The sequence below is a fragment of the Caenorhabditis elegans genome, chromosome III (assembly GCF_000002985.6).
Source record: "Caenorhabditis elegans chromosome III".
NCBI lineage: Eukaryota > Metazoa > Nematoda > Chromadorea > Rhabditida > Rhabditidae > Caenorhabditis > Caenorhabditis elegans.
The window spans coordinates 4,391,165-4,415,471 of NC_003281.10; the positions used below are offsets into that span (position 1 = coordinate 4,391,165).

The following is a 24,307-nucleotide window of genomic DNA, read 5'->3' on the forward strand; positions in this document are numbered from 1 at the left end:
GTAGTTTTGCACTTTTCGAAACTATTTTTCACACTTCTTGTTGAAATTTCTATACTCAGTTTTCTATTACAACTCAGTACAATTATCATTTGTAACACTGAAACTTTTGACATTTTGATTGTGTACTGGCTTTGCTTCATGCTTTTTTCAGCTTAAAAAATATGAATTATTGAAAAATATAATCGAAACTAAATTTTCAAGTTTTTATCAAGTGATTTTTTCCTAAAAAACGGCTCTCTACTCAAACGGCACAGTTAGGTTTTCTTTAGTTGTAGACTTCAATTATTCAATGCCAAGGTTTTGTGACCGGTGAGAAATTCATCTAAAATTAATCTGTCTCATCTCGTCACTTTCGCTCCTTCCGTCCCACCTCAAGCTTCTCACTTTTCTTCACACCCATTTTCTTCGTGTTGTTCAGAGAAAAAAATGCAAGTCGTAGACAAATTGACGGTAGGAAGCACCACTTGAAGGAACCTGAAGCGGGTATTTATTAAACTTAGTGAGAAATATGAACAGGTGATTGACGGCTGATGTTATATATCCATTTCAGGTTCAGGCTTAGGCTTAGGCTTAGACTTAGGCTTAGGCGCGGGTTTAGCGTATATTTCGGGCTTAATTTCTGTTTGCTTCGGAGAATTATTCGTTTCAGAGTAAGATCTAGGTTCAATCCCGGGCCTTCATAGTTGTTGGCTTCCACTAAAAAGTGATTATTATAAGTTTGGTACCCCTACGTCATACGTTATTTTAATTTTTACTTGGTAATGAAAATGGGGTTTGCCTGCCTGCCTATTTACTTTCAAGGCGGCCTGCCATATCATAATTATTGTTTTGATCCCGATTCAAGATGTAATGGCAACATGATCAGTATGGCAAAATCCATTAAAAGTTGATTTGATTAATGATAGGCGTCTCGACACATCTTGACATTGCAGCATGTTTAATACGATAACCATCCCCTCCGATATCTTGATTATGTAATTCGTTTTCTCGTTTTTCCTTCCTCTCTAGCAACTGGGTGTTGAGTGATCGTTAGAACGGGGTGGGAGGAGGAAAAAGGAAACAAAACCGATTGTTGGCATTCAGAAAAAGAGGAAGAACATCACTGTTTAGGGAGGAACTGGTGGACAGATAAGAAAAAATGATTGGAAGGGAGTGATAAACGATTTGATGAATAACAAAGATTAATATGGAAATCATCAGTTGCCACTTGTTATTATATGTTGAGTTTAATGTGATTTGCAACACTGCGGATTATCATAAACCGTAAGCGCCCCATCATACGTGCAATGTGAATTTGACTTGAAAGTTCATCTGGGAAAGTTTTTAAAAATATATATTTACACTCAAATTGACCACTAATATTAAATAGAAAATCTCTGAATCCCTTGCATGAAAGCATATATACAATTATTGGGCCTTTTTATAAAGGAGCACCAATAATTTTTGAAAGTTCCTGGCGCTTCGCGACCCTGGGACCCTTCAATTTTTCTTTCGTCTCTTTTTTCCATGTTAGACCTCCCATTCTCATTTGCAAATCCTCAAATCCTACACCGTTTTGACCTCAAAAAACTAGCTTTTACTGGTTGTTTCAACTTTTAAAATCTCATAATTGTTCCCTCTCCTCGACCGAAAAAAAAACGTTCTCCTGCATAATGTTCCGTTTATTTTTCTTTTTATTCATTTTTGTCCAAAAAATTAACTTCTGTAGACATCAGAGATTGGTCAAAGTGAAAAGATAAAAGCGGATATATTGTTGTCTGTTGCAAAACTTTTAAGGGTTTGGCATTGACATACAGAGATAAGATATCAATGAATCAGTTCCTAACTTTTGTGGCAAATCGTGTTGGCAGTACGTCATTGGGATACTGTAACAGTGTAGGAGGGATTTGAATTCAGAGTTTTTTTTCAACAACCTCTACTTGGGGATCTATTTCATTATTTTCACGCCTGACAGCTATGGTCTGCCTGCCTGCCTGCATAATTGCTACTTTCTTACATTACATTTCTTACATCGTTAGCATTGTGGCTCAAACTCTGATAGTTGGCTGTTGTTCTTCAGCTCTTTTTTCAAAAAATCTGCAAAAAATTAAATTAATGAAGGGTCAAGAGATGCATCTTCAGGACTACTACCTAATTTAATCAACTTTTCATAATGAAGCAGCTTTTTTTACAAAACAATGTAAAGCTTACACTTGAAGCCAAATACTACATGTCAAAGAATCAAGCTAATCAGAACCATTTTTGTAACTGATAATCATATCAGCCGAGATCAGTTAAACATCGGTTTTTCATCTCCGTACTCTTGCTGTCAAAGAAGAGTTCAAACCGTTTAGAAGACAACTGGAAAAATTTTTCACGTTACAATTACAATTTTTTCTGTTGGCATTTTTTATTTTACGAGCTCAAAACTTCATTTCGAAACTCTAACCTCGTTGTACACAATGTCACTTGTGTTTTCAGACTTAAGAATATGCTTGAGCCAAACCCTAAGCCTAAGCCTAATCCTAAGCCTAGACCTAAGTCTAAGCCTAAGCCAAGACCTAAAACCATTTTGAAAACACCTTAAGCTTCATTACTCGGCGAGTTTTGATCGAATCAAACTGAAACTTCATACTTAAGCTTCTTGGTGACCTATACGTTTCTCTGTAAAAATTCGCGTTGATCGGCCAACAGGAACCCCCTGAAAAATAAATAAAAACCGGAAAATCCTAAGCCTAAGCTTAATTCTGAGTCTAACTCAACTACAAATACAGTTTGTAAAACTTCTTTATCGAGCTTCCAAATCTTAGTTTAAAACTACATTCCAATCTTGGTCATACTTCTTCTCGCAACAGAAAAAAAAACAGTTTCTGGATGGCATATTCCCCTTTCCCTCTCTCTTTCTCTCTCTCTCTCTCTCTCTCTCTCTCTCTCTCTCTCTCTCTCTCTGCCGATTGTCTTCAAATTACCAGAACATTTGTGATTCTTCTCTACCAGTTTCTTCATTGTCACTCTCGATCCCTTTCACATTCTATTTGCCACATATTTGCCACCCCAGACCGCCGTTCGGCTTTATGATGTCCAGACACTTTTTAATACATGTTCCCGCCGTCGTCATGCATATTCTCTTTTCGCTTCTTATTTCTTCACACAAATGTTTACTAGGCACATCTATTTGCATTCATGTTATGTTATAAAAGCTTCCGCGCCTTTTTTCTGCTTCTTTCAGAAATTGAAAGTATGTCTCTGTTTCCCTATATTTGCACTGTTTTGGCATATATTACTAGAAAGTATCTAGTAGTATTCATTTGGCAACGTTTCATTTTCCATTTTTCTTTTTTGATGGAGAATACAGAAAATATAGGGAAATTCATTGCAATCTGAATCCTCAGTTATCCAAAATTGCTTCAGGTTCTTTAGAGTTTGTGAAGTGGAATTTGTTTGACAGTGTTCAAGATCTGTCGTTTCAAAATTTTCGCTCTTGTGCTCCTAAAACTTGTGCCCCTCGTTTTCTCCCGTGTAGGCATAGAGTACCTTCTTTGTCTGATCTGCTGAAAACCCTCCAAAAGTTCATCCAGTGATAATATTTCTATACTCAAATTATTTTTTCGCTTTTTTTTTTGGAATTTCCAGCCAAACTATCATTTTTCAGATGCTGGTACTACTAGTTGCATTCCTGTTCCCCGTGCTTCTCCAGGCTCAGGTAAGAAAAATGTAGACCAAACTTCAAGGCGACCTACGCCTACCTTAACCTTTCAATTATTTAATGAGGCGTGCTCCTTCAAAACTACCTTTTGTGTGTTTAACGTAAATCAAAAACATCAAAGCTTTGGTTATGCAGGCAGGCAGGCGTATATATGTCTAAAACTCTCAATGTATTGAAAGTTTGCAATAGTTCGTTTACAAATCCATCATACAAATTACAAATGAACACAAAAAAAGGCACATACCGTTTTTTTTCCTATTGCACCCCACTAATTCACCTTGAAAGGAAAAATTATCAACTACAAAAAACGTATAAAATATTTCTCTACATTTTGACAGTAGAATATTTTCTGATATGAGCCGTCAAAGTAGATAAACGGTAGTAGAGGAAATACGGTACTTTTATAGTAGTTCAATTCCTTTCCAATGGAAGTATCCATAATAACCAAAACCAATGATGTCAAAGTACAGAACCCTAAGTGCAATATAAATGAAAGTTTCCTACAAGATATTCAAATCTGAAAACCATTTTCAGCAAGTCAACGTGACAATCTTTACCGAATCTCAATGTCCGTACTGCACAAAGCTTCTTCGTGAACAAATCTGGCCATTCTATGTCAATCGACCGGGTATCATGAACTTGCAGGTAGACTTAAAGGTTGTTTCCCACTAAAATCGAGTATCGTTCCAGATTGTTCCATTTGGAAAAGGAGACTGTACATATGATTACAACCGTAATTTTCATTGTACTTGCATGCACGGAGCCACTGAATGCGACTTGAATCGTCTGCAGAATTGCGCGATTTCAGTGAGTTAAAAAAAATTATTTTTAGCTATTTTTTTTCAAAGAAAAATTTAAAATTTCAAAATTTTCAGTACTTCCCACGTCGTCATCTTGGATTAGTCACCTGCCTTCAAGGACTTACAACTTTGAGAGAAGGATTCTCAAAGTGTCTTAGTAGATTGTCACCAAATACACAGAGGTAAGCATGGTGCATTGAGAAATTTTATTTTGACTTTTTTATTCCAGAAAACTCATCGAATGCGCCACAACTCAAACTGGAGAACTTCTAAACTATTACTCAATGGTAAACACCCACAGAGCGGGAGTTAGAGTAAGTCTATTTTGAACAATAATTGTTCGTTTGAATTCCCTCCAAAATGAGAATCCACGCCCACTTTCGAACCAATCAGCTTTTTCGAACTTCGCACACCTCATCTGATTGATTCAATAGTGGGTGGAGCTATTCGCTGATTGGTCTTGCATTCACTTTTGGAGGAAATTCAAGTTACTTGGATTGTTCATTATAACTCGATTTTTTTTTGTTTTTCGCTTGTGATATTTTTAAATATTATTAATTTTTCGATGTAATTTTAAAAATCTTCAGATCTGGCCAACAATGTACGTAAACGGAGTCTTCTTCGACCGTAGCTATCCAGTTGAGCATAAACTATGCGAGCACACTGCCTGGTGCTAAACCTCTTTTGTTTGTATTTATTTTCACTTTTTCTAAAACTCAGGGTTTTGACTTGATAACTTATTGCTCATTCATTTTTCAACCAGTTTTTCTCATCATTTCATTAAATACTGTTTCAAATTTTAAAGTAAATTGTTTGTATTTGAAGGAAAATTTACTCGAATTTCCTTTTTTTGTCTAAGTTTGTAAATTTCAATTATCTATGGCTCCTTAATCACCATAAATATATTTATAGAATATTCATTTCTCAATTGTTTTTACATTGTTTGAAAATAAAAAAAAACTGTCAGTATTTATTTGTTAACCGAGTTGTTTCAAACAAATTCTATTTGGCTAGTGCATTTTTGTGTCAAAATTTTGAAGTTTTTAAAAGCCAAACCCATCGCGTTTTTGCACTTCTTAAGCCTGTGGTTTTCCAGGCAACTGTGGGATTTTTAGTCAACCACTTTTTAAAATGTATTTTGTTAGAGAGCTCATAAAGTGTCTAAAATCATACTTTGCAATTTTAATTAAGTTCTAAAAACTTAAGGTTCAGAAATTCAAATGTTTTAAATTCGAAAAAAATTTTAAAAATTCAAAATGAGCATATGTGAAAGAAAGATTGTCCAAAATTTATAGGACTTACTTCTTCAAATACAAAAATATTGGAAAATCTGTGGGAGTTTAGGCAATTTTATTTTATACATTAAAATATTTCTAAAAGGTACAGGGAATGTACAAAATAATTAGGTGAGATTGTGACCTCTAATACACTCTCAAGCACCCATATCTACAAATAGCTATCATATATCTTCTTGGGTAAAAATAGAAAAAAGTGAAAATGAAAACAGGAATTCAATTCTAAAAATAAATTTTTTACACATATTTTTGACTGATTACGCTATTACAGCTTATTAAAAAATTTTCAAAAATTGTTATAAATACAGGTGGGCAATTGAAATATTATTCATAAATTTATGAAAATCATTATGTTTCTCACTATTAAAATATTCTCATTTTCGTTTGGAAAATATTTTAAACCGTTTTTTTAGGTTTCTCATCACTTTGATGTAGCGGGGTTTCTATTACTAATATTATAAATATATTTTAGTTTATAGACAGATGCATTTCGTTGCAACCATAAAACAATTAGAAGACGAGATGGTGGAGCATCGGGAACGACTTGAGGTATCCAAAAAATTAAAGCAAAAAATATTAAATTAAATTTAGGCAACCCAACTCAAAGCGGAGGAAAAAGCCGCGATTGAAGGGAAACTTCAGAAAACTAATGCAGTGAAAGTTCAAATTGAAAAGAATGATGGAAAACGGAATAGGTTACATACCGCTGTTGAACGTGTCGCATAAGCATGGGGGAACACAGTTTTTAATTATTTCAATTTTAATACATTTTTGAATAAAGTGTCAAAGGCTAATCAAAATCCTTAGCCTAAAAAATCTTAGCTCAAAAAATCGAAAAATCAGATGTAGTGGGTTACTTTAGTAACACTTGGCTTGTAACATTTAGACAGAAAATTAAAATCATTTGCTACTGACAATTTAAAAATTACATTATTTTAGTTTTTACAGAAAAAATTCTGGAACTTGTGATCTATGTGAGAAGAACTTCAAAACATCGGAAGAATTGGTGGAACATAAGAAAAATTATCCAAGAGCGGATGTTGAAAAAGCATTGTCTGTTTATAAGGAAAAGGAGTGAGTTAACGGTTTTTATTGTTTCAAAATGAAATTTTCCAACATTTCAGCACTATTTACAAGTGTCTACAATGTTCCGGAGAGTTCCGTCTTAAGGAAGATTTTGATTACCATCAAGAATTGCATAAAAGACTTGGAGAATTAAAAAGGTTAGATGATTTCAATTCAAATATTTTAATATACTGGATAGCGTAAAAAACATGTGAAATTCATTTGAACGGTAGAAAATAACAGCTTTTGAAATTATGATTTTTAAAGAAGTACCGTCTTTCCAGCTTTTCCAAATTCGAAACTATTTCTAGGTTACTGTAGCTATACCAAAAGTCTGCAGCATTGGAAATCAGAAACTTTCGGTATAGTTTTGAGCCCACAAAATCTTGTTCTTCAGCGCTTCCAGTAACAAAAGTGAAGCCAACAAGGACGACGAAAGTGACATCGATTCTTCCTTTGAGATCATCGAAAATTGAACTAATTTTCTTTGTTCGTTTTTTTAAAGATTTGCTCAGTGTACTTGTATCCTAGTTTACTGCCTATATCCCTCCAAAGTAAATCTTTTTGTTAAAATTTATTTTCTGATTAATTCAGCCAAACACTAGAGTGCCTATTTGATATGGTATATCCGAAGAATTCGGAAAGTGAAATTTCCTTGTGAAAATTCAAAAATTTTACGTGAAAATCTAAATTTTTAGTTCAAAAATGCCACGTATCTTTTGATTTCTTATCTTTAAATCAGATCAATTAATCAATAACAACTTATTGATTTTTGAATCATTTTCACATAAAAATCGATAAGAAATAGGCATCGATATAGAAGAAGGAGAGTAATAAGCACAAGATGGATCGAAATTTCAAACTCCGGCAAATGTTCAGCGATTATTTGGATAACAAGAACTCGGTGAGTTGCCGGAAAAATTGGACATTTGGGCAAAGCTTCAGCTAGCTAACTTTCGGTAACCACTCATTTCTAGCGCTTTGGGTTTAAAAAAACCGGCAAGAGTACTCTCAGTTGCCGAGTTGTCGATGGCAGAGCCTAGCTTACTGTCGGAAAACACTTTGCCAAGGTTTCAAGCTCTCGGCAATTCTGATTGCTGACACTTATTAGTGCCGACCACCCAGAACTTCTAGTTTTCCAGAACTCAACACATACTCCGCCGGTTCGAGTGCATTACCCGCTGATCGCAACAATGTCACCAGCGGATAAGGCACGCTTCACAGTCAAAAAGATCACCGAAGTTGAGGGTGAGGTGTTGGATGCACCGTTGGAAAATGCACACCCCGTATTCTTCGCGGAGCCACAGTTTGAGCTACGGTGGTACAATAAGCCGGATTCTCTAGCCGGACGCTTTCAGGTGGGTTTTTCGGCGAAAAATCGGTTTTTATACAAAATTTTTTAGACGAATGCAGAAGCCGAGACGACATCGAAACTTGCTCAACGCCTTCTGACGTTATTCCTAAAAACGGAAATGCTGGAATCGGCATTTTTCAAATATGATGATATCCGTGCGATTCGGGTCTTCTTTATGGACGATCGGGAGATGGCAACTGATCGACTTATGGCAATTCTCGACAATATTCTATCAGTTTCCATGACCAAATTGGGGCATTTTTCGGATAAAATGTCAGTCACTGTTGATTATGAGCTGAGGGCTTTTATGTCCGATCAGAAAAAGGTAAGCGAATGTCAGTTGGAATACTGTGAAAACTCTGCGGTTGCCTCACTAAAATCGGGCAATATCGCGAAGTTGAACAGATTCATCTCGACTCTAATAGCTTTTGACGCGACAAAAGAGCATTTTTAGGCAAAGCGTCTCGTGTTGGAGGCAATGCTCAAATATCCCGAATTTATACCAGACTCTTGGGGCGGCGAGTCGGCAATTCTCAAGTGGAAGGAGATGAAGGAGATAGACGTTCGACGCCGCGAGGCTGACATCAAGGAAATGGCTGAGACCGAGCGGAAAGAGAAGGAGAAGGTGGAGAAGAACAAGATGGAGATGACGGAGAAGATCAAGAAGAAGGATGAGGATGAGAAAGCAAAGAAGGAGAAGGAACGGATCGATAAGGAGGAGAAGATCAAGGTTGGTTAGCAGCTTGGGATGATAGGCTAAGCATCGGCACCAGCGGAGATCTGTTTTGGGAGCTTTAGCAAGTGCACTTTTAGGCCGTTTTGAGATTTTCAGAGGAGAAATTCTCGTCTGAATCTCAAGCCGGCTAGGCTTAACATTTTGGCTGGGGGATCCAAAAACCTTTCCCACTTACCGTAACCACCAATCTTGCAGAAAGAGGTCGAAGAAGCCGAGAAGAAAAAGAAAGAAGAGAAGGAGAAGCGTCGTAAAGAGGTGAAGAAGAATCGCGAGGAGCAATTGAGCATCAATCCGGAAATGTCGAGAAACGATAAGAAGGACGTGGTCGAAGAGAAGAGCTGCTTGGACAAAGGTGCCAAAGATGCGCAGAAGAAGAAGAAGCAGCAGGATGTCGTGGATAAGAAGAAGGAGAAACGGAAGTTGAAGAAGACACGGACCATGGAGGCATCGGTGAGTTGTTAATGTTATAAGTTGGCAGTCGGACAATCGATCTTCATGTTATAGACACCCGGGATACCGATCCTTTTTTATTTTAAATTTTAATTTCCAGAGATCCCGTGAAGTGTCACACGAAGAACATCACCAGCCTCCGGTACTTTCAACGCTAGCAACCCCATCTCCAGTGCCATCTCCAAGTGTTCCACCAACGGCTCCTCCGTCAACCCCACGAAAACCAATGTTCGGTGCAGTCAGCCAATTTTTGAGTGGCCGAAAGCGTCGTGAGCCATCTGCGGAGAAAATCGTTGAACCACCATCGAAGAACTCTGCTGCAGCGACTAAGAAGACCGTGAGAAAATAGCCCAAAATTACACCAATTTGAAATCGGAATAAAATTTTCAAAACTTGACGGAACGATATTTTAGATGATATATTAGCGTTTTCAATTCGAAAAACCAAGTGAAAATGTAAAAAAGGATATCTTAAATATTTAGCAGACCCTTTCTGGGGAACCTGAATGATAAAATTGCTGGAAAAACATAAGACACGGGAAATTATTTGGAGATTTTCCGGTAATTTAGAGGAATGTGCTGCTAATTCTGAAAGCTTATTCCTAGCAATTTTGAATAATTTATCAATGTGGAGCGCCATTGCAGTTTGCGGGAAATTTGAATTTTTGAGTTGAGTTTTTCAGATGGGTTTCAGCTGACGGCTAGAGAAAACAAGTTTTGCCAATCCTTCAGAGCAATGCCACAAACTTGCAAAACGGAAACAATTGAGCATTAAAATCGAAAAATTGGAAAATTTTTGCGTAAACAATATAAAAAACTAAAGAAGTGTTATACAAAACAAAAATATTATATGAAAGGTCACGGTCATCGATTGGTTATCAGAATAATCAATCAATATTGAAATCAGTTATTCTCGATTTTTCAAACTTGAAAAGCAACTCGGACCGCCCGTTCTTCTGCTCATCAACTAATAAGATGCCCTGGTGAGTTTAGATTCCAATGACCAACACAGTTGATTCGTGATGTTTCCATCGGGGACCTAGCAGAATTGGCATATGAACTATCAATTCTAAAATTTCAAAGTTTCAGTCAAAAGAAGTCAAACCCAACGGAATTGCACATCTCCACTGGCCGCGAAATCGTTCAACGCAACTTTGTGTTCCGCAACACCACTGGCAAAGACTTCCTGCTGAAATTGCATGCTACGAATGGAGCTGTCACATTCCCAACGGAAGTTTTTCGTTTTCCACCACTATCGCATCGCATCATCCAGTTCCGTGTGAACTCATCAAAGCTCTCTCAATGGGACAAGATGAATCTTTCGATCAGAGGATACGTGTTGCCGATCTATGCGAAGAGTCTGAAGCAGTTCATTGATCAGAAAAAAACTGCAGGAACTAAGGAGCAAGAGGCATTCTCATTGTCTGTCAAGTTCACGGATCAGTTCTCGGCTCCGCAGACAGTCATCAACTTGCCAGGATATGCCACGTGTATCGAGTCGACTGATCATCCGGTTGACGTGGAAGAATTGGACACTACAACTGCAGTCAACATCGAAAGAGGTACAATTTGCTGTTTTGGTTCAAAATAATTAAAATCTTTAAATTTCAGATGTCTCCACTGCTGCTCCAATTGGTTCAATGATGGGATTTGTTGATGAGTACAAACGTCGTCAATTGAACAAAGGATGCTGGTTGTCCAACTACATCTGTGGAACTGAAAAGCAACCGGAGAAGCAGTCAATGAGATCTTCTCGTAGATCAAGCCGTTCGTCGAATCGTTCTGCAAAGAGCTCAAAGGCTTGCCGTGTTCAGGCTAATAAGAAGAACAAAAGTGATGTCAATGTGTGCCTTGAAGCAACTCCGTGTGGTGGATCAACTGTTCAGGCTTAAATTGAACTGTGAATGGCACTTTTGTACGAATGAATTATGATATGAATAAATCTGATTTTGAATTCAATTGAGTATAAATTTGTTGATATTTGCATTTGTAAGACTCGATTGGAATCCTCCAATATTATTAATCTTTTCATTAAAATTTTATGTTCCAATAATCATTTATTTGTTGTTCAATTTTGCCATAATCAAACCACCAAAAATCATTGAAAACACAAGAATACCTATTTGATATGGCATTTCCAAAGAATTCAAAAAATGAAATGGGTACAGAATCTCTGCAATACACGTGGTTTCCGATGGGCAATGAAACCTGCCACGCTTCAAGTCAAACTTTGTCCGTGGAGGTGTTTGAGGGAGGTCGAAAAATGTGATGGTGTGTTTTTGAATATCGTTTGGAGATTCTGCCACAACTGCCGAATAGATGAATCCGCGGGTGTGATAGATGGATATTGTAGTTGAACCACAGAATGTAGAATTTGGTGTCAAATATCTTAAGTTGAAGGGTATGGTAGGTTACTGTAGGTGACTTACAAAAATGGGACTTGGCAAGATGGAGAATTTCGACAATTACAAATGAACATGTCTGCGGGGAATGGAGGTGAACAGCCCTGAATTGTAACAATTTAATAATCGTTGTGGCGCTCGGGAAATTTGAGTTTTTGCCGAAAATCTTCGATTTTGTAGTGAAACGAACAAGATTCATTGATTTTGATTTTCAGAGAGTTTTTATTGCCAGTTTTTTTTTACTTATTTGTTGATAATAGTTGAAAACATGTTCAGTAAGTTTCGGACAGTTTTTACAACAAAAACTGTTACTATTGAAAAAAAAAAACTATTAACCAATGTTTTCTTCTAGATTTCGCTGAAAATCATCAAACTCAATGTTTTTTTTTCTTCTGAAAAGAAATATATAACTAAATATTATTTACTAAAATTTATATAATTAGAAAATTGTTTATTGTCAATTTTTCAGTAGCACAAACCAGAACTGATGTATAAGCTGTCAAAGTTGAAGAAAAAATCGTGGCATTTTTTTTGAAAATATTGAAGAAACTCACCGCATTTTGTGGAAGACTAGTGCTGTTTATGCCAAATTGGAAAAAGGGATATATATCTGAATAGTTTCAACAATTAAAATTTAAAAATATTTTTTTCAACTTACCTGTATTATTCTCTCCACTAATCAAAACCAACTCATGTATACTGTAGTTTTGGCAAAAATCTGAATTCTCAAAATAAAAATCTTCTCTGGTCGAATTTTCCGATATTTTGTTATTTGGAAGTCTGTGTTTAGTTTCTGCATAGTTTTGAAATATTTGAGTATTAATCTGAAAATACTACATCTTTAGAATGCCGAAATAATATCAAAACTTACCATTATATCATCTAATTCTATGAAAATCGAACTATTCCCACTTTTTTGAATTCCAACAACCACATTTTCACAGATATTTCCATTTTGAAAAGGTATTCTACATTCCATATTTCCCTTGGATTTATGAAAACATTCAGACATTTCTTCAGAATTTTCCCAAAAGTTATAAGAAAATTGAGTAGAAGCTAGACACTCCGATGATTTGATAACAGTGAAACATTTATCCGAAGATTGAATTATTGAACAATTCCATTTCATTTTACTGAAATTCTATTAATTTTTCTGTCAAAAAACAATTATTGTGATACCGGGCCAACTGAGGTGTTACAACTGGGTACTGTAGATCATCAAGAGGAAATGTTGAAGTTTTCGAGCTATCTGTTGGTTTTTCAAAAAAATCTTGAAAGAAAGAATCAACAAGAGTAGGAAAACCTCCAACTACGCGAAACGGATCAAATCTAGAAGAAATAAACCGTTTTTTTAGAATCCGAAATATGTACATACCCCAGGTTAATTGGAATTTCCCAATTACCAAGCCATTTATAACATAGAAGAAAAAGTAACCAGTTGCAGATAATAATAAATTTCATCTAAAACGTATATATTGCTAGGAACACATTTTTCCATGACCCCTTTCTCTTCAATTCCTTCGTTTCCATGGTAATTCCAATTTTAGTTGCCGAAATTTGGTAGTGTGCAATTGCGCCCCCTTGAGATACGCACGCGGCACGCTTCGCGTAGAACAGAATTTATTACTCGAATTTTGAACGGTATTCGCTTCTGTTTTCATGTTTTTCATGTTTTTTTCTTGAAATATATAATTTGTTTCAGCTTAAATCATTTGAATTACTATCATAATTTATTGTTTTTCTATTAGAATAGCGTTTACAACCACTGCTATTTGAAATTATCCGTTTCGTCGCATTTTACTCCCAGTTCTTGACATATTCGTATTATGTTTCAGGTAATGTCGAGCAGCACGAAAACGTTGTCTCAAACTTACGGACCACGTCCTCAGAGCTTCAGTCTAGATGAAGCCGGAGAAAGATACTACATCGGTTCTGAAATAGGTGCCTATCTTCGTCTCCATCGTGGAACTCTCTACAAGAAGTATCCATTATTATGGAGAAAAGTTGCAACTTCGGATGACAAAGACAAGCTGAAGCAAATTGCAATGTCAAATGCTTTTTTGCATACTAATATCATGTGAGTATAAAAACCAAAGTGTCAAATTTCATTCGGCAAGTATTTTACAGGCTGCTGAGAGCGCATGAAGTAGATGAGCTTCTCGATGGTTCCGAAGAAAAGTACCGAGCGGCTGGAGCAGCGCCTTCAACTCCAAGAACTGAAGGAGCTTCTAGAACTGTCGCTAAAACTCCTGCAACTGGATGGGCAGGACAACAAGTCACCAGCGGTTCACATCATCTCGAATCCGTTCCATGTTCTTGTCCGATAGCTCATTCTAGAGGAAGAATGAAGCATCGTGAATTAGTATATTCAGCAGAAGATTTAGAAATGTCGAAACGAGTGATGAAAAATGCTGAGGAAGGAGAAGATCTTGTGCCAATTCGATTGGATATGGAGTTGGATGGAATCAAACTTCGCGATACGTTCACTTTCAATAAAAACGAGAAAATGATCACTCCCGAGATGATTGCCGAAATTATGTGTGAAGATCTTGATCTACCATTGGCAGTTTTCCAGCCTGCTATTACTGCAGCAATTAATCAGCAGCTCGAAGCTTCTACAGAAGCGCCACCATTGGATGTGAACATTTGTGATCAGAGAGCCGTTCTCAAGTTGAATATTAATGTTGGAAACCAGAGTTTGGTTGATCAATTCGAGTATGTTGGAAATGCTAAAGACTGACAATTCATTTTAACTTCAGGTGGGATATGTCGGATCCTAATAACAGCCCGGAAGAGTTTTCACGAAACATCTGCAAAGAGCTTGGCCTCGGTGGTGAATTTATGTCAGGAATTGCATATTCAATTCGCGGACAGTTACAATGGAATCAAAGAACATATGCGTTTTCAGAAAGCCCACTGGCCACTGTTGATTGCCCGTTCAGGTAAATTTGATATGAAATAATGAATTTTTGCAAACCAATGCTATTCAGAACATCATCTGAAGTCGAATCTTGGGGTCCATTCCTCGAAACTTTAACCGACGCTGAAATCGAAAAGAAGATGCGTGATCAAGACAGAAACACGAGAAGAATGCGTCGTCTTGTTGGCGGTGGATTCAACTATTGAAGTATCTACTGATCTCTACGAAATCAACCTGTATTTAACGAATTTTAACCATTTTATCTCAATATTTTTAATGTGCACTTTCTTTTAATTTATTCTTTCCTCGATCTTTTCTCTACATTTTCTCGTGTAAACTGCTCTTTCCAATAGGAACTTGTGGCGGTTTTCAAACTGAATGATCTAACTGAAAATATAAATAAATAAAATTTCAGAGCCCGATCGTCTCAATCGCTTGAAGAGAAAAATGAGCGACAACGAAGTAGAGATGGAGGATGTGGTGGCCAACGCCGAGAGATCAAGAGGTCGAGGACTTGCGCAGGTAAATTTTGTCGAATTTTGTAATCAATAATCAATAATATATTTTTCTAGAGTCGCAATCGCGAGAGGATCACCTACGACGTGGTCGATGAAGAGTCGTCTGCCACAAGCGGAGCACCACAAAGATCCGTTGAAGGATGGATTGTCTTCGTGACAAACATTCACGAAGAGGCAACAGAAGATGATGTTCATGACAAGTTTTCCGAGTACGGAAAAATTAAGAACATTCATTTGAATCTCGACAGACGAACCGGTTTTTTGAAGGGATACGCACTGGTGGAGTACGAAACGCAGAAGGTAATATTTTAGCAGTCGTCGTTTCTATCGAAATCATTTACTATATATAAAGCGCTTATTCTGTGTGTCCATAGTTTGTAGTCTATGTAGTCTTTGTAGTCTGTGAAGTTTTGGCTTCTGTGGGGATAGTGAGTTGGGGTTAGTGTAGGGATATAGTCGGGGTACTGTAGTGGTACAATAGTGGTACGGTAGGAATACTGTAGGGTTACGGTAGTTTCAGAAAAATTAGTTTTCAGCCCCAGAAGTGGGGGGCCGCGCCGGAGGTGCGGTCCACGGCTGGTATCAATATAAATTATTTATTTTCCAGGAAGCCAACGAAGCTATTGATCAGAGCAACGATACAGATCTTCTCGGCCAGAATGTCAAAGTCGATTGGTGCTTCGTCAAGGGAAAGAAGACTTCTGGAAAGCGCTGAAAACCACGTACTTAATTGTCCTCTCCAATCCACGTTTTATGTTTTTTTACACGTCACTGTTAAGTTTTTCCTTTTCTATTTATTTTTTGTCCTCTTTCCCAATTTACCATTCGAAATTTTAAATATCTATTTGGTCTCAACTCGCTCGCTCTTCTCAATTTTGCGATTTTTGTTATCTATGTGACACATGCAATAACAGTGAATAAAATGACCATTTTTCAATTATCTGCTGTTGCTATTTTCTTTTTATCGTTAACCAGTTTGGAACGATTTGATATCTTCAATTGTTTCGTAGATCAAATTCTGGAAAAAAAGATTTCTGAATATCTGAGTTTTGCAGATGTTTTCTTCTGCTGTTCGAGCTCTTTGCCGCACGGTTCCTACTGTTGCCACCCGCCAGTTGAGCACATCTCGTGCTCTTTTGTCACTTCGTCCACTTGGACCAAAAAATACTGTCCCAGCTTTCAAAGGAACTGCTGTCGTTGATGGAGACTTCAAGGTTAAAAATAACAAATATATATATTTTTTTCAAAAATTAATTCCAGGTGATTTCTGATCAAGACTACAAAGGAAAATGGCTCGTCATGTTCTTCTATCCACTTGACTTCACCTTTGTATGCCCAACTGAAATCATCGCATACGGAGATCGTGCAAACGAGTTCCGTTCTCTTGGAGCTGAAGTTGTCGCGTGCTCGTGTGATTCTCACTTCTCTCACTTGGCCTGGGTTAACACTCCACGCAAGGACGGAGGACTCGGTGATATGGACATCCCTTTGCTCGCTGATTTCAACAAGAAGATCGCCGACTCGTTCGGTGTGCTCGACAAGGAATCCGGACTCTCATACCGTGGACTTTTCCTCATTGATCCATCTGGAACTGTCCGTCACACTACTTGTAACGATCTTCCAGTTGGAAGATCTGTTGATGAGACTTTGAGAGTGCTCAAGGCATTCCAATTCTCTGATAAGCACGGAGAGGTGAATTTTGAAATTTACAAAAAATTTAATTTCTAGCAAAAAAAATGCAATGTTTTTTTTCCGAAACTTTGGCCCGCCATAAAAATATTTAAATTTTTGTTGAAAAGGAAATCGGTCGTTTCGGGCTAGTTTTAGTCCATTAAAACAAATTTCGACGAATAAAAAATTAATTTTTCAGGTTTGCCCAGCTGATTGGCATGAGGATTCTCCAACCATCAAGCCAGGAGTCGCTACCAGCAAGGAATACTTCAACAAGGTCAACAAGTGATCACACAGAAACAGAACAATTATTTTTATTCTTTGTATTTATCATATTGATGATTTAGTTTGTCGGTTTAAATAAATAGGTGTCATTCAGCTCGAGTTTTTTGAAATTAATTTTGGAAAATATACGGTTTCAGAAAAATCCATTAAAATATTGATTTTTGTTTCCTAAAAAGTTTTGGAAAAAAATGTGAATTTCATTTCAGATTTTTCTAAATAAATGAACAGGAAAAAATTAGCAGCATATGGTCAGGAATTCGAAGATGATGACGAAGAAGGTCTGCAATTTTACAGTTTTCAGGAAAAAAATAAATAATTTCAGGAAGCTCTGTATCAAAAAAGCCAACTCAAATCCACGAAGAGATAGCAACAGATGAAAAAGGAAAACGGAGATTCCATGGAGCCTTCACTGGAGGATTTTCAGCTGGTTATTGGAATACAGTTGGATCAAAGCAAGGATGGGTTCCTCAAGTGTTCTCATCATCTCGGAATGAACGTGGAGAACAAATAAAACAAAGAGCTGAAGATTTTATGGATGCAGAAGATCTTGGAGAATATGGAATAGGGAATCGATCGATAAAACAGACTGCGGCATTTGGTGAAGGAGCTGGACAGAAAAGGAAAATGGCTTGGGAACGGGATACGACAAGTATTTCAACGATAACTCAGATGTTTGAGGATGTTGTGAAGCCTGTTAGTAATTCGATAGGAGTACGGATGCTCCGATCAATGGGATGGAGAGAAGGACGAGGCATCGGATTGGCAAATGTTAAACAGAAACAGAAGAGAGGTTCGAGAGCATATCTAATTGAAGGAGGAGTTATCAAAAAAAGTTTAAATTAGTCTGAAATTCTTAAAATCCATAATGGAAAAAGGGAAACATCGCAAAAAAAGAAGAAAAATCTCGTTTGTAGGAGTGCGATTTTTCGTTCTTTGGCAATTTTTTCGTGTTTTCTTTGTGGTTTTTCAGGATGGATTTGAGGCGATTTTGAATTTTTTACAGCGGAGTCCTCACCGAAACTTTTCAAAAATGTTTTATGGCGGTATTTAACAAATTTCGTCAACTTTTCCGTGCCGGAATTTTTTTGGGTTGTTTTTTCTGTGTTTCAAAGTTGTTCGTCTAGCGTTTTTTCGTGGATTTAAGAACATTTAGAGATCAAATCTGGTCCAAATGTACCTAAATTCCCAAAAAAAAATTAGATAAATATCGATTCCCAGACGCTTTGGCAAAATTCGGTTTGTGTTTTCAATAAAAAAAATTAGTTTTGAAGATTCTCGTGCTAAAATTCGGTCTTTTTGGGCCATTTTGAGTCCAAGAAACCAAGATTTTTATCGATTAATCCTCCTTTAACCAAATAATCAATTCCTTCAAAAAAAATTAATTTTTCCAGGCGGCGAGTCGTCGGAAGCCCAATTCGACCGCGAGCAAGCTTCAAAGGTGGCTCCAGCGTACGAATTTTCGAATGAAGATGCTCTTGTCAAACAACTGACCCCATTAACTGGAACTCATGGAATAGGATATCAAGGTCTTCGTAAGACTACTGTACTTAATGAGTCATACGGTAGAACAACTTTGGCTTTGAAATCCGGAAAGAAAAATAGCAAAGGAATAAAAGGACAAGCATTCGGAGTTGGAGCATTTGAAGAAGAAGATGAAAGTGTTTATTCGAATTATGATCTCTCGCAATTTGATTTTTCATTGGATGTAGCTGGAGCATCAGAAGAGAGTAATTTGAAAACACAGAAATTGGTTACTGCATTTGAATTACAGCCAAAGAGGCTTAATCCAAGAAAATTCTATGCTCCTCCAAGAGTTCCGCCGAATTTTCGAGGCGATCATCGTCCGATTCCAATGGATATCTCGAAACTTCCACAAATGATGAAGAATGATGTAAAACATATGAATGCGGAGCAAAGAGCAAAGTATGATTTAAATTAACAATAATTCATATTTTTTCGCTTTTTTTTGTTTTCCGAAATTTGCTAAAGTTTGAGTTTACGGGTTTTTAAAACGTAAATCGATTCAGCTTTTTCCGAGAATTTTGACCTGAAAATTATTTGGAACATTTTTTTGGCCATTCTCATCATTAAATTTCGGTCAATTTTAGAATATTTTTGTTGAACTTTATTTATTTCAGATTCCTTGGTGAAGATCGCGTGAATGCACTTGAAATTGGAGGCAAAAGTTCCAAAAAACCGACAGAACGAAGAAGTCGATGGGATATCAAGGCAAATGAAGTCGAAAAACGTGATAATGAGCGTGGTGGTGGTGAAGCAGAAGAAGATCGGGATCGACGACAACGGAATCGAATTGAATTCCCTGATGAGCCTATGCGACAAGCTCGATTTAAAGAGTTTCTTCATTATATTCGACGTGGTCTACCGTACCCTCAGCCCACTGATCTGACTGTCTGGGAGTGGGAGTGGGAAAAGAAAGAATTCGAGTCAAAATTGACATCTGACGAACGGGGAATGCTTCCAGAAGTACAATCCAGGGCTCAGCCACTTGCAAAAACTGCCATAGCAGCGCCGATTCATGAAATGATGGCTTCGAAATTTGTGAAAGAAGCTGGCGGTGATTTGAAAGTTGGAACGAAGGATGAGGATAAATTAGCCGCTGTGAAAATGGAAATGTTTGGAGAAAAAACGAGGCAAAGCTTTGATTGGTATGTTTCTAAATTGAGAATCATCTAAAACGACCGAATTTCATAATGAGATTTCTCAAAAAACAATTTCGAAAAAAGGCAAAAAAATGTATGTGCTGCAACAAGATCAAGATGACGAATATTCGGATTTTACAATATTTGGCTCTTTTTTTAGAAATTTTCTGAGAATTCTTATTATGAAATTTTTTTGTTTAGGGCTAGTTTTAGCCATTTAGTCCCTTTGAAAAATGTAGAAATTTTTAAATTTTCAGGTATCCTGACAATCTTCTCGCTAAACGATTCAATGTTCCCCATCCATATCCTGGATCAGACACTGTCGGAGTTCCAGCTCTTCAGAAGACTGATTGGAAGCGGAAAGATCGATTAGCAGATATTGGTGGAGTCTCGGCAACGTTGGGACTTCCGAACACTGCAAATGAAATTGAAATGAGGGAGCGACTTCTGAAATCGAGAGCTCAGAGAGGAGCAGAAGAGAAAAAAAGAAATCAATCAGATGATGACGATGAGAAAGAATATGATGATAAGGATTCTGATGAAGAAGAGGAAAATGAAGCCGAGCCTAACAATCAGAAGGTAGACAAAGCTCCAAAATCGTTTTTTGATTTCATTTTTGGAGATGGAGACGGTGCAGACTCAGATGAGAGTAATAGTGAAGATGAAGAAGCTGAAGAGAAGGAACGGCAAGAGATTCTGAAAAAAAGAGAAGAGGATTTGAAAAGAAGAAGGGAAATAGTTGAGAAGAAAGAGGAGGAGAACAGAAAACGAGTGGAAAAAGAATTAAAAGAATTAGAAAATAGGGATTTGCTGAGAGTTTCAAAGCAACAGGAAGATGATGATATTCAGATTATTGATGAAACTTCTGCATCTTCATTTGGTCCAGCTCTTCCTCCATCTTCAAAACCAGTTCTTTCAAAAACGGAAGTACTGAAACTTTTAGAAAAGAATATGAAGAAAAAGAAAAAGGATAAGAAGGAGAAGGAAAAGAAGAAGAAATCGAAAAAATCAAAAAAGAGCAAGAAAGAAAAGAAGACAAAGAGGAAACATTCTTCGTCTAGTGCCGACGATTCCGGTGATAATTCCGATGGATGGGAGGAGAAGAAATAATCTGAATTAAACATTTTGTTAATTTTTTTTATTTATTTATTTATTATCATATATTACTATGGTTTCGACTTGTAAAAATGAAACATAAAATTTCTCAAAGTGATGTCTGAACTATCCTTCTCCTCCCGTGTGGCTATTTGTCCCCAGTTAAATTGTCTGCATCTCTCGTTCTCTATTTCTCTCGCTTTCTATTCTCTCAAGGATTGTGAGGTTTGGTTCCTGCGAACTCGTGCACTGAGGTCACATTTTTCGAGCAGAAATGAGTTTTCAATTTCAATTTTTCAAAGATTTTAGTTTTTCAGATGCTTTCTCTGTTAAAAATTAGTACAATTTGTTTTCCATTTTTTCAGTCTGCAAATATTAACCGGCACCTTTAGAAACATTTTTTGAATTGCATTTGAAAAACCTTTTTTAATTTGAAAAATTAGAAAAATTAATTAGAAAAAAAACCCAACAAATTTTAATGCTGAAAAACTACAATTTCTAGTTTTTTTGTAGTTTTCAGCAGTAAACGCATTGGTTTTTTACATGAAATACTATAAATGTGGGATAAATTGGTAAATTAATGTTTTATACATAAAACAATTAGCGAAAATGGTTAAAAATCAAGTTTATTGGCTAAAAACAAAGCTATCCGCGATAAATTAATGCACACAGTTTTCCTCGAGGAGTACACGAGCTTCGTAAATCGACACGTTGTCTTGCCACGAAGATTTTGTTGAGTGGGATTAGGTGTGCGCCTTTAAAGAGTACTGTATTCTCAAACTTTTGTTTTTTGAGTTTTAAAAAATGTTTCATTGTTTTCTCAAATCCAACAAATAATGAGATCTCATTATTTCTTCGAATTTTTCTGTTTTTATTGTTTTACCTCAATTTTTAATTTGAAAACATATTTTTATCGAAAAGCTATGAAAAGCCGATTCATTCAACAGAAATTAGTCGTGTCGAGACCCGGTATAGTATTTTTGGAGCAAAAGTCTCATAATTTAACGGCCATGCTTCAATTTTTTTTTGAATTTAAAACCTAAAGACAATTTCTGAAAAATCAAAATTAAACCTTCTAATGGAACCAAAAAGATCAATATCATCTTTTAGCCACTGACAAAAACAATTATTTATTTTCGTTCTCTCATCCATTTTTCTCTAATTCTCTACAGAGGGTTTTCCTTATTTTATCATCATTGAACAAAAATACTGATTTGATTGCTTATCACTTTTTGTTCCTTATCAAACCCAAATATATATCGGACGTTTTTTCTTGATTTCTCACGCGATTTCAGCGAAATGAACATTTTCGAACATATTTTTAAAAAGCTTAAAACCTAAAAATTCATATTTCCAGATGTCTCGAGTTATATCAAAAGTGACGACATATTTCAAGCAACATTCCACCGCCGAATGGAAGCATTACTTCTTGTCAACTCATTTTTGGGGACCAGTGGCTAACTGGGGACTTCCGTTGGCTGCTCTTGGAGATTTGAAGGTAACTGCATTTTTTAGAGACAAGTTAGGGTGAAAAAACGTTACTTTTGTATTGGGTGTTTAAAAATTGAAAAGCGCTTTTAATCCATAGCCAGATTTGGTTTTTTTAATAAGTGCTGAAAATGTGTGTGCCTTTAAAAAGAACAGTAGTCGTAATTATGTTTTCTTGCTTTTCTAAATTTTGCAGGTTAATCAATTTTTTTCACATGAAATAAAATATATTTTCCCAAAAATTTAACAAAAAAAACTAGCAATAAAGGAATAAAAAACTGTACACCTTAAAGGCGCACACTCTGTTTTGCAAATTTTATTTTTAGTTGTGAATTTTCTGCTGAGACCTGAAAATAGCAACTTTAGTACTACTATAATTTGTCAACCTTTTCAAAAAAAGCATGCAATTTTTGAGAAACTCTTATAAAAGCTATTATTAAAAAAACACCTTTTTTCCAAAATTATTCCACAAAAAATATGTTATGAAATGCCTACACCCTCTCACACACACTCTTTATACTACTCTGTCAAACTCACGAGATGTCTGCCGCCTCTTGTGTCCCCCCTATATAAACACCTCCTATTGCGAGATGTCTTGTTCTTCCGAGAACATATACTAAAATTGGAACAATACAGAGAAGATTAGCATGGCCCCTGCGCAAGGATGACACGCAAATTCGTGAAGCGTTCCAAATTTTTTGTGAAATTTTCTATAATTTTTTTTGCAGAAAAATCCTGACATGATCAGTGGACCAATGACGTCAGCTCTTCTGATCTACTCGAGTGTTTTCATGAGATTCGCGTGGCACGTTCAACCACGAAATCTTTTGCTCTTCGCTTGCCATTTTGCCAACTTCAGTGCTCAAGGAGCTCAGGTATACTCCATAACAGCAGCTCCAGTTGATAATTTTTAATTTTTTCAGCTCGGTCGATTTGTGAACCACAACTATCTGCACTACGTTGAAGATCCCGTCCACCATAAATTGATGATGAAAAAGGAGGTTTTGGAGCACGAACACGATGCGGAAGTGATCAGCAAGGCACATTGAGCAATTTGATTAAATATATAATTTTTAGCGGGTTTCGCTCTTTTTATGGTATCCTTTTTTCGAATTTCTAGGGAATTTTAGAAAGAATAAGTTAAATAAAAATAAATTTATGATATGAACTGAAAATGTAAAGCAAAAATAGGTGTTCGAAGAAAACCGTAACTAGCGACTCGACTAGATGTCAACATTCACAGGGAGAATCATTATTTTAATGGAGCTTCAACTTCGGATTCATCCACTTTTTGAGAATCGTCAAATGGATTTTTGAGATTTTTGAGATCGATGGCAGTTCCTTCTGCACGATTTTTCAGCGAAATCAGCACATCTGCAGGGATTTCTGGAATATCCGGAGTGATTGGAGGAGGTGCGGCAAGATCGACGTCTTCATCATATTCACCACTTCGATCGAATGGATCAGAGTCCTAAAACATTTTTTTATGCGAGTACAGTGGACGATTCCAACTAACATGTCCTCCGCGTGTCTCATTCAATGTCACTTCAGCCATAGAATCTTCGTACAAGTCTGTACTTGACAGCTCATCATCGACTTCTTCTTCTTCTGGTTCACCTGCTTGAGCATCTTTTTCCATTGAAATAAGCTGTAAAATACGAATTTCTTCAAGTCTTGTTTGAAGATTTTCATAAGTAAACTCGATAAAATCGAGGAAAATTGAAAAATTGATGAAAAATAGTTAAAAATCTAACCGTGCGGCGAAATTTCGTGATTTTCAAATCAAATTCTATTTTCTTTCATTTTATCGAGTTTAGTTATCGAAATACTGCAAAAAATAATTCATTTAAGCTGATTCCATTTTTGAAAAATTACAATTTTCAG

At 36.5% G+C, this 24,307-nt stretch overlaps 11 protein-coding genes and 3 non-coding genes across 14 annotated transcripts; 12 read left to right on the plus strand and 2 right to left on the minus strand.

Annotated features, from left to right (window-relative positions):
- The first annotated feature begins 1,510 nt into the window (after positions 1–1,510).
- On the plus strand, positions 1,511–1,569 carry B0284.7. The gene has a single exon (NR_052239.1). It is a non-coding gene; the product is annotated as an Unclassified non-coding RNA B0284.7 (non-coding RNA).
- Positions 1,570–3,631: 2,062 nt separating this feature from the next.
- Positions 3,632–5,453, plus strand: R07E5.4 (Gamma interferon inducible lysosomal thiol reductase; the record flags this gene model as incomplete). The annotated part of the gene is made up of 6 exons (NM_065485.5): positions 3,632–3,682; positions 4,220–4,330; positions 4,376–4,492; positions 4,561–4,667; positions 4,715–4,799; positions 5,073–5,453. 6 exons carry the CDS (start codon positions 3,632–3,634, stop codon positions 5,160–5,162), a joined length of 561 nt encoding a protein of 186 aa, NP_497886.2. The 3' UTR covers positions 5,163–5,453.
- 21ur-15030 lies at positions 5,321–5,341 on the plus strand. The gene has a single exon (NR_052240.1).
- Positions 5,454–6,250: 797 nt separating the features above from the next.
- Positions 6,251–7,422, plus strand: R07E5.5 (C2H2-type domain-containing protein). The gene is made up of 5 exons (NM_065486.3): positions 6,251–6,329; positions 6,372–6,475; positions 6,729–6,854; positions 6,905–7,003; positions 7,243–7,422. The coding sequence occupies exons 1-5, from the start codon at positions 6,303–6,305 to the stop codon at positions 7,319–7,321; spliced, it is 435 nt and encodes a 144-aa protein (NP_497887.2). The 5' UTR covers positions 6,251–6,302; the 3' UTR covers positions 7,322–7,422.
- A 176-nt stretch (positions 7,423–7,598) lies between these two features.
- R07E5.6 (DUF7774 domain-containing protein) lies at positions 7,599–9,784 on the plus strand. The gene is made up of 6 exons (NM_065487.7): positions 7,599–7,749; positions 7,988–8,203; positions 8,249–8,524; positions 8,654–8,929; positions 9,131–9,385; positions 9,486–9,784. The coding sequence occupies exons 1-6, from the start codon at positions 7,690–7,692 to the stop codon at positions 9,732–9,734; spliced, it is 1,332 nt and encodes a 443-aa protein (NP_497888.1). The 5' UTR covers positions 7,599–7,689; the 3' UTR covers positions 9,735–9,784.
- A 493-nt stretch (positions 9,785–10,277) lies between these two features.
- Positions 10,278–11,343, plus strand: R07E5.15 (Major sperm protein). The gene is made up of 3 exons (NM_065488.5): positions 10,278–10,367; positions 10,474–10,946; positions 10,996–11,343. The coding sequence occupies exons 1-3, from the start codon at positions 10,360–10,362 to the stop codon at positions 11,274–11,276; spliced, it is 762 nt and encodes a 253-aa protein (NP_497889.1). The 5' UTR covers positions 10,278–10,359; the 3' UTR covers positions 11,277–11,343.
- Positions 11,344–11,421: 78 nt separating this feature from the next.
- On the minus strand, positions 11,422–13,272 carry R07E5.17 (uncharacterized protein). Its single transcript, NM_001027533.5, has 7 exons — positions 13,162–13,272; positions 12,966–13,115; positions 12,658–12,919; positions 12,445–12,610; positions 12,341–12,396; positions 11,814–11,890; positions 11,422–11,772 (listed from the first exon to the last, which is right to left on the minus strand). The coding sequence occupies exons 1-7, from the start codon at positions 13,245–13,247 to the stop codon at positions 11,442–11,444; spliced, it is 1,128 nt and encodes a 375-aa protein (NP_001022704.2). The 5' UTR covers positions 13,248–13,272; the 3' UTR covers positions 11,422–11,441.
- Positions 13,273–13,621: 349 nt separating this feature from the next.
- Positions 13,622–15,121, plus strand: snfc-5 (SWI/SNF Subunit INI1 DNA binding domain-containing protein). The gene is made up of 4 exons (NM_001384071.2): positions 13,622–13,863; positions 13,914–14,501; positions 14,546–14,728; positions 14,777–15,121. The coding sequence occupies exons 1-4, from the start codon at positions 13,625–13,627 to the stop codon at positions 14,910–14,912; spliced, it is 1,146 nt and encodes a 381-aa protein (NP_001369845.1). The 5' UTR covers positions 13,622–13,624; the 3' UTR covers positions 14,913–15,121.
- On the plus strand, positions 15,122–16,159 carry rnp-4 (RNA-binding protein rnp-4). The gene is made up of 3 exons (NM_001384072.2): positions 15,122–15,228; positions 15,279–15,524; positions 15,832–16,159. Exons 1-3 carry the CDS (start codon positions 15,154–15,156, stop codon positions 15,937–15,939), a joined length of 429 nt encoding a protein of 142 aa, NP_001369846.1. The 5' UTR covers positions 15,122–15,153; the 3' UTR covers positions 15,940–16,159.
- A 120-nt stretch (positions 16,160–16,279) lies between these two features.
- Positions 16,280–17,270, plus strand: prdx-3 (putative peroxiredoxin prdx-3; the record flags this gene model as incomplete). The annotated part of the gene is made up of 3 exons (NM_065491.6): positions 16,280–16,438; positions 16,485–16,916; positions 17,095–17,270. 3 exons carry the CDS (start codon positions 16,280–16,282, stop codon positions 17,182–17,184), a joined length of 681 nt encoding a protein of 226 aa, NP_497892.1. The 3' UTR covers positions 17,185–17,270.
- A 116-nt stretch (positions 17,271–17,386) lies between these two features.
- On the plus strand, positions 17,387–21,043 carry gpch-1 (G patch domain-containing protein 1 homolog). Its single transcript, NM_065492.6, has 5 exons — positions 17,387–17,458; positions 17,503–17,970; positions 18,572–19,103; positions 19,319–19,846; positions 20,098–21,043. The coding sequence occupies exons 1-5, from the start codon at positions 17,401–17,403 to the stop codon at positions 20,948–20,950; spliced, it is 2,439 nt and encodes an 812-aa protein (NP_497893.1). The 5' UTR covers positions 17,387–17,400; the 3' UTR covers positions 20,951–21,043.
- A 1,249-nt stretch (positions 21,044–22,292) lies between these two features.
- Positions 22,293–23,584, plus strand: mpc-1 (putative mitochondrial pyruvate carrier 1; the record flags this gene model as incomplete). Its single annotated transcript, NM_065493.3, has 3 exons — positions 22,293–22,433; positions 23,152–23,298; positions 23,347–23,584. 3 exons carry the CDS (start codon positions 22,293–22,295, stop codon positions 23,470–23,472), a joined length of 414 nt encoding a protein of 137 aa, NP_497894.2. The 3' UTR covers positions 23,473–23,584.
- Positions 23,021–23,122, plus strand: R07E5.16. Its single transcript, NR_002646.1, has one exon. It is a non-coding gene; the product is annotated as a small nuclear RNA R07E5.16 (small nuclear RNA).
- Positions 23,564–24,071, minus strand: R07E5.11 (Intraflagellar transport protein 46 homolog). The gene is made up of 2 exons (NM_065494.2): positions 23,940–24,071; positions 23,564–23,894 (listed from the first exon to the last, which is right to left on the minus strand). The coding sequence occupies exons 1-2, from the start codon at positions 24,060–24,062 to the stop codon at positions 23,676–23,678; spliced, it is 342 nt and encodes a 113-aa protein (NP_497895.1). The 5' UTR covers positions 24,063–24,071; the 3' UTR covers positions 23,564–23,675.
- Between the last annotated feature and the right edge of the window lie 236 nt (positions 24,072–24,307).